Here is an 8,787-nt window from a genome sequence, read left to right as displayed (position 1 = left end):
TCCCTGGCACCGCGCCGTTCCCGGTCTCGACCTTGAGGCACTTGCTGGGGGGCGCGAACGCGGACGGCACCAAGGGCCGAAAGCCGCCGAAGGGCAGTCTATGATCGAGCGGATGTAGGAATTGCGGCGGCAAATGCAGCATGTGATGCAGCCCGTAGCCCAGCGATGCCGCCGTGCTGAAGGGCACCTGCAGATCTTTCGAATCGGTCACCTGGAACAAACGAAAAGCAAAAAAGGATTGATAAAAAATCTAATAGAATGAATCTTGGAGCATCATAAAAGAAAGAAACAGAGAGAAAGAGAAACGTAATTTATCAAAATAAACCATATATTTATGGTCTACAAATTATGTTATTATGTAATTATAAGAAAAGAACAAGAGAGAGATATTCATGAAATTTGAATCTTCTGTACATATTTTGTCCTAAATATTTCTAATATTAATATATTATATAAATATGTTTAAATATTAAAACGTTGCAAACAATTTTATTTAATGAAATATTTCATATTTTACTTCACTATAAAATTTTATAATAAATTTTTCTTTTTACATTCAGTTATAAATCTTGTAAGTCTTTAACCTCTGATTTCCTATTAATTTTAGTGACATTTACAAAAGGAATCCTAACGTTTACTCCCGTTTCAGAAAACCGCCTTCGTATTATCAAATTCGATAGGATAACTTTATTCCACGTATACGCGACGAGCGAAAAAATGCTTGAATCGCGTAATTCGATAGCTCATTTGCAGCATGAGGGTATTTCCGCGCTTTCAGCTACGTCTGAATGGCATATAATATCAAAGCAGCGTGGTGGTATACTGTTAATAACGCGAAACCACTGTGTTATAATAATCCGTCAAAACCTGAAGCTCTTCTCCCCCACAGTTCTCTACCACCCCCCGTGTACCGGTTGTATCATTCAATTCGCCGTGATTGACGAGTCTATTAAGCCGCATACTGAATGCTCGGCTGAAGCATCTACGCGTTGGATTTTGTAACATTTATAATGCCAGAATTATCGGATCGTATTAAACGTGGCCAAAGTAATAACGGTGCATTGTATTTCCTATGCCTCGACTTGTCGAAAAACGTAATGACACGAGTAACAGGCGAGTGTTACAACGTGTAATTACGTACGAGTACTTCATGACGTCATATTTAAAAAGAATATTCAAAAAGTTATTTTTTAAATTTATTAAATAAGAAGAAAATATTGTTATATTTGCAATATCTTGTAACAGTCCAAAAGATTTGATTTTGAAAAAAATTATTCACATTACTTTGATTATTTTAGATATTTCAGGATTATATAGCGATTATTTTTTCACTTAAATTTTGAATAATACATTATCGAATTTTCTTTAACACAAATTGAGATATTGTTGTGATAATTATGTGATAGTTAATATAGAAATGTTATATGGCTCAATGTCAAATTCATCTTGAATTATAAAAACGCAAAGTGTTACTCGTCAATCGTCATCCCATGCTACTAAGAACGGAAGTACAAAATGATTTCATCGGCGAGAACGGACAACTGGTTTCCGGATAAACATTTCATTCGGCCGATAATGACGCGGGCGATGAGTTACACGCGCGGGTATTAGTACGCCGCGATTAGTTTATTATTCTTTTATACAGGGAAATGAGGTTCGCGTCCGCCGGCTCGCATATTTGCGCCCGCGGTCCAATCAGTGATTTATTAGGTATTCATTATTATTTTAATTGCGGCCTCGGTCCTTTTTTCGCGATCGGTGTCGCGCGACGCGCGCCGCTTGCATATTTGCAATAATCTTTTATTTTTTTCCCCCACTCGCTACCGCGGGCGATAAAACGCGAGCGTATTTTGTCACCGCGCCATCACAATTAGGTTCGCCCTGAAATTATCTCATTTTTTAACGATGCTGAATTTTGATGCAACCCATTCTCTCGCTGTCTCCCTCATTCCATCACTATCTGTATCTACCGTTCCGCATCTGCACGCGTTATCCAGACCCGATTGATGTCCCGCACGTATGAAAAATATTCAAGCATTTAAAAACGCTGTGGAATACGCTTATAATTAACCGCGATGCTCGTTCGTTAAATATTTGCGGCAATCACAGTTATGAGATAAAAATGTATGCGATATAAAATTGTATTTAAAAGAGTCTTGTTATTATCGGAAGTTTAATAACGGTATTTTTGGTAATTCGTTATCAATACACGCGTGTTTTGATTACACTACATAAAATTTGAAAACTGTAAGAAAATTACACAAGTTGATGTCACATTTTAATGTAATAAAATAAATATTGCATAATTTAAGAATTGATTTTCTTTTAGAATTATGAAATAATTCGCAGCTGCTCCATGAACAATACTTTTATAACTAATTCCAGTTGGCACAGATCGTTGATCGTGTGAAAATACTTACTATTTCACTGATGACCGTTTTACTTCTCTTTTTTTATTATAATGCTTACACTCAGTACACCCAGAGAAGTGTACGTCAATGATGCACAATCTACGTATTTCTCTTCATTTGTATGCTCTAATTTGTATATTTCTACTTTTAATAGTACTTTAGTTTTTGCTAGGATGCGGATTAAATGAGTTAGATTAAAATATATTTTGTCGACAGCAAACAGTTAGGTCTTTATTAAATAATATAATTGATACACGCTCCGCGTTCGCACGTGTCAAGAGACGGTAACGATCTGTCTTGTCGTTGTCTCGCCAGCAATCGCGTGACTCGACTTCGGAGAATCTATTTATTTCTAGATCGTTCGATTCGGTTGCTAGCTTTGAAATAGACGCGATTTCCTTTTCTTTTATTCCCTTATACCGCGTATAACATTCGCTTCAGACAACGGATAATTACTCGTGGCCTCCAGCTGTATCGAGGATCCAAATACTTAGATAAAAAATACATTGCGATGCACCATAGTTGCTACATTTAAAGTTATATGTCGTTTTAATATTTCGGTGATCGTTATACAATAATTTCGCTCGTTCGCTGATTAACTCGCGCGTTTATCTTTTTTCTACCTCGAACAGCTGAGCGGTCTTCGGACTGAATATACACATGCTATTCTCCCGAATTCCGAATATGTTTCTCCGAATATCTTTATTATAATTCTCGTGTCTCGATCCGATTACAATTAAGGCAGTGGCGATGCATTCGCCACAGTACAAAAACAACTGCTTAACGCGCTATAATCTTTATTTACATTTATATTTCTTAATTATACTCTTTCCATTTTATAATTGTCAGTAAATGGACATTATATCTAAAACAAGGCAACAATTTGTTCAATAAAAGAAAGTTGTGCATCATTGACTTGATACTAACTATTATTTGAGCATTCACATTTATACACACGTATACAATCAAATTTCTATTCATTGCGTGCATTAATTAGTACTGCAGTGTATAAAGCGGCACAGATATGCAAAGCGAGATGGAAGTAACTCGAGCAGTCCGACGGGCTTATTGAAATCAATGCCAACAATTACTTTTTGTTTTTTTTTTTTGTTTATTTTGTACATATTTCAAGTTACTTTTCTGCCAAATAGTGACGTATGTTACCGTCAAATACGATACGCTCGAATTACCGCAGTGCAGTTTCGTTCTACATGATGCAAGCGTGAAAGTGATTTAATCCTCCAATATAATTCTCCAATAAATCTTACTCCTTCATCGATTTTAATACAGTTAAAAAATCACACAAATATAAATTTTACACGATTACGCAACGTCTAACTGTGCGCAATTCACGATAAGTAAAGATATATCGGAGTCCAATCAAAATTAAAGTGATATATTTCGAGTGATCAAGTTTATTCGCATTTATATAATCACATTTTCTTCTTCATAAATAAATGAGAATCTTAGAATAAAAGAAAATAGAAATCTTTATCAGAGAGACAAAGGGTTAAAATACGTTTCAACGTGTTGCAAGTAAGCGAAACGCAGCGCAATCGCGTAAATGCAAGCATGCAGAGGCTTATAGGCGTAAGGGTAAGGACAATGGGACACTAACTTGTGGATTGAATGGTCTTTGCATTCTCAAGGCCTCAGGCAGCCCTCCGGCCTGCGAGAACACGACCAGAGATGGTGGCGGTAGGTGATTCGGTACGTACGCAGAATTATCCATCTAAAACATATACGTCGTTTTCTTCCTTCCGTGTCTCGTCGATTAATCGTTTTCCTATTCTAAATACGCTCGGCAACGCAAGACTCGAAGAGAATTTCGCGTAATTTCGAAAACGCGACCGCGATGATCAGACATACTTTATCGATCGCGTTTGTATTGGCTAATCAATTATTAATTGTTAATTAAATTTATGAATTAATCAGACCTTTACAATTTTAATATTGATGATTATGAATAGACTATCGTTATGCGCGATTTATGCTTATTTCTCGATCGATGAATAACTTCATTTTTCATTTTTTCTTTTAATGTACAGCATTTTGTTATAAATTTCGTAAAAGAGCACATGTTTTTCTCAAAGCTTTCTCAAAGCTTTCTCAAAGAAAATATAATCCAATAAGAAATTATTTTAAGTACTTTATCGATGTTCTTTATCTTGATAATTGTTAAATTATTTTTTCTAACAAGTTGTCAAAAATTGACAATTTATTTTCAATAAATCATTAATAAAAAAATTGTTAACAATAATCTATAAAAACTGTGTAAAATTGTGTATTAAAATTTACATATGATAATATTAAAAAACGCTTAGATTCAAAGAATGCATATGATGGATTAAAAATAGTACGTACATTCTGAACTTTTCTTTTGTTAATTTCCATTCCAGACTTTTTTACGAATTTTGCCTTTAAAATTACAATTCAAACAATTCGGATTTTACAATTTAAGAATGCGCAAAATTGGATATAAGAGGTCATCGATCGAAAAGTGAATTCAATAAATTAGCTCGGCTCGTCAATGAGGATTACGTCGTGGCGCATTAATTACATCGAGAATTATGTCGTGTTTCCTATCGGAATGAAATTATAATTTTATCAATTTCATATTAGCACTTCTCGTACATAAAACAGTTTAATTAATTATGGAACAGTCAGGTAAGTCCAGCAACCAACAGCATTCTCTACAATCATGTTGGAAACTGTACAATTTGTGATAATTATATCACTATTTTTTCAATTTATTACATTTATTACATTTATTACTTTTGAAATAGTTTCTAGAATGTTAGAACAATTGCCATTATTATAGAACTCACATATCGTAAAATTATACTTTGAATATGTAAAGATCTTGTTGAAATCTAATAAAAGAATCTAAAAATCTTCAGTTCGTTCATTCTTATAGTATGCAGTTATTGTGTAGGTAAATTTTAAACTCACATAAGAAAAACTTCATTATCTTAATTAAATTTTACAGTCTTAGATCATTATCAATTCTCAAAATGCCTGACTTTAAACTCTTGATTACAATATGTAATTTAAATTGAGTATTTAGAACATTAAAATTTTTAAATTATTAATATGATAAAATTTATTCATTTAGCGGTATAAACTTCCGTAGATCAAAAATGATAAACATGCCATTTAAAGTAGTAAATGGACAATGCTTAAAAAATCAAGTCATGTATAGCGAAAATATTTAACAATCTTAAATTGTTGTGACAGTTGTTACAATTGTCCCTCAAAAATGAATAAATACGAGCAAACCTGCTCATAACTCACTCGATATTTTCTTCCGCAAAACGCGATTTAATAGAATACATCAGCGTGTCGTGGCACGAGATCGCGGTATACCGCGTGTATCATTAATTATCGCGATTGTCAATTAATCACCGGTGTTGGATCGGATGTCGATCTGCCGACAATTTCTGCTACTTCTAACCTTTCAACCTGAAAGCTATCGAATTCGATCCGCGAGTAATTGCGTCGATCGATGCCAGATCGGCTTCGCTTTCGCGACAACGACTGAACGATACTCGCGCTCGATAGAAAATCGCATGTGAGAAATATTAGTGGTGAATATTTCAAAAAATTCATGTAAAATCTCATTTTTAGAAATAACAATCGAATCGAAAGCTTTATGAGCACAATTTTATGAACAATTGACAAAAAACTATAAGGCTCTAATTGCTGTTTCTATCAATTATTTCTTATTTCAAAAATCCCAATCAAAAATTAAAAATAATAAAAAATCCAAATCAAGAATAACAAAAAATTTAAGAAATCAAGTATCAAAAAATTACTTTCATGTATTTCTGCATCGCTCAAGTATTGCAAATAATTCTCTAAATTGCTTAATAATGTAAAGATGTAAAGAAAAAGGATTAATTACAATCAATGTGATATAATAATCGTAATTGACTTATCAGTCTATTAGCAATTTATGATCATGTGAATAAATGATGTATCCCCATCTTATAATTTTATACAAAGTAACTAAAAATAATCGGATTGACAACTAGTTCAAAACATTATTTTGGGTAAACAAGTTTCGAGTCCACTTCAAATATAAATCCTTTTATCTTTTGTGCATATTTAAATGCACTTACGCAATACTTCTGCAGAATTTCATGTTCCCGATTTGCAAAACGTTTTCCGCGCGTCTATAAACTTCTGACGTTATCTCTATACTGCTTTAAAATATGCAGTAATAATTCGATAATACAGATTACACATTTCAAAATTTTGTTAAAGTACGAAGCTTCGTTACTCACATTAAAGAGACAAGAGCCTCTTGTCAATCGTTCATAAAACAGTCGGTTGGCAGCTGTCAATATCTGTAACGTTATCTAATCAGCCAATACAAATAACGTTAAGAAATTAATATAAAAACGTTCAAATATCAACGTTCGAATAATGATACACGCAGATAAATTCCTAGCTTCTACGCAACAATCTAACGATTTTCATTTTCACCGTAATTATTCTATGTCATTTTTATCGATAGCGTTTCTTTTCTGAGGCAAAAAAGTGAACTTTGCGTAATAAAATTCACTTGTCTCGTACAAAGAATCGACAACATTCTCATCGTTGCTAACGCAAAGCACTTTCGCTATCATAGACGTAAAAAAGTAGACTGCACATTTCCTGATTGTAGCATCTGTGCTCGATTTAGAAAGAGAACGTAATGTCGTAGGTCTGAATTTCTCTTCAATATTTTAGACAATATTAATATATTAAAGGCTCTAACGAATATAAGTAAAAAGTTAATACCATTACAAACCGACACTGATTATTCGTATGTTTAACAAATTTAATTTGCTATATAATGGATAAAATAAATTCAATATTTTAGAGAGAAAAAGAGAACAATATATAAGCTACACATTATTCTTTCTAAATCGATAATGACAACTTCATAGAAATGGACAGTCTTCTTGGGGGCTTTCTACAATAAACTATTACCTATGCTTAAGTCGTAAACCGTAAGAAATTGACTAATCGCAGTCGATTATTCTTTTCACATTCGACTGTGAATGATCAATTTTTTATGGCTTAAGACTTGAAGCTTAACCCTCCATAGTCCAACATTTTTTTCACTGCTTTCTAAGTCCAACCGGATCACTGGTACCTAATTGTGTTTTTTAAAAGGTTTGTGAGCTACAAAAAAATCTAAAAAAAATTCACACTATTTCACAACATTCAAAAATACAATTTTACAATGACACGAGTTTAATAAGTGACTGTTTTTTAACTTTTTTGATATAAAAATTCGACTTATTTTTCAACACAGTCTCCTTTTACAGAGTCATTGACTTATCAAACTGCTCACGTACGATTCGAAACGTTTCACTTTCTTTGTATATGTCCGAATTTGAAGTAGAATAATTCAAAATTGAAAATTCGCCTGAGTCTTCAAAGTCTCGGTTGAATCATGGAGGATTAAATAACGACTTATTGTAGAATGTGTGTTACGTCTACGTTCGCTACAGCAGTTATGTTCCAATAGTTATATGACGAAAGTGTGCAAGACTCGAGATAATCGCGTGACCGCTCCGCTTTCGGAGCGACGGCTTGGAGCATATTCTGCAGACCACGACGTTCTCATTGTCCGAGCGACGCGACGTGAATTCAACGACGACGCGACACGACACGATACGCGGAACCGAGCGAGATCCGCGTGGCGCTTCCGGGCGCAAGAATAGACATGTTGATCACCAGCACGCATACGTTTTCCTCGTGTGCACTGAGAAACTGATGCGCGGCTAGCCGCGGCACGCGGCTGTCCGAGAACATTCACAGAAACCTCACAGGGCCCGCTGCTTGTCTCCGTCGCTGCGCGTTTCCACCAGACGCGAATGCGACGACCTCGGCGACAATAACAATGTCAACGACGACGACGACGACGGCGGTGGCGGCGATGGTGATGACGTTAAAAACTCGCGGCGCATCGTCCTCACAGAGCGTTTCCGTTCGTTTCGACAAAACGCTCGTCGGTCTAACGTCGCCTCACCTAATCTGCAAGCGCGCGTAACGATTTGCCCGGTTATCGTGGATGACGATAATCACAAACCCGGTCTGCAACCGTCCGGCGGGAAAAACAACGACGGCGACGACGATCCCTGGCGATCCTCCGATCGCGACGCGCGCGCGAATCGATCTGCGGCACCCGGCGAAGCCGCGTAAACACGGCGCGGGTAACCGGTGGGTTCGAAAATTCAAATCCGCCGCGCCGCGTCCCGCCACTACGGCCGACTGGTCCGTCGACCTAACCTCAACCACGGCTGCGGTGTCCGCGACCAGTACCTCGACTGGCGACCGGTATCACCCCCGTGCTGTGTAACGCACTGCTCGCGTTAAGAGT

At 35.9% G+C, this 8,787-nt stretch overlaps 1 protein-coding gene across 1 annotated transcript in view; it reads right to left on the bottom strand.

Annotated features, from left to right (window-relative positions):
- Positions 1-4,143, bottom strand: part of LOC108728450 (E3 ubiquitin-protein ligase RNF220) — a 157,926-nt gene extending 153,783 nt beyond the window's left edge. The window contains exons 1-2 of the mRNA XM_018457006.1: positions 4,030-4,143; positions 42-211 (exon numbers count right to left, since the gene is read on the bottom strand). Coding sequence (XP_018312508.1) covers positions 42-211; positions 4,030-4,143 — 284 coding nt within the window. The remainder of the gene's footprint in view (positions 1-41; positions 212-4,029) is intronic.
- Positions 4,144-8,787: the final 4,644 nt, after the last annotated feature.

The sequence above is a fragment of the Mycetomoellerius zeteki genome, unplaced genomic scaffold, assembly GCF_001594055.1.
Source record: "Mycetomoellerius zeteki isolate Tzet28-1 unplaced genomic scaffold, Tzet1.0 scaffold62, whole genome shotgun sequence".
Taxonomy (NCBI): Eukaryota; Metazoa; Arthropoda; class Insecta; order Hymenoptera; family Formicidae; genus Mycetomoellerius; species Mycetomoellerius zeteki.
This window is presented reverse-complemented; position numbering and strand designations above follow the sequence as displayed.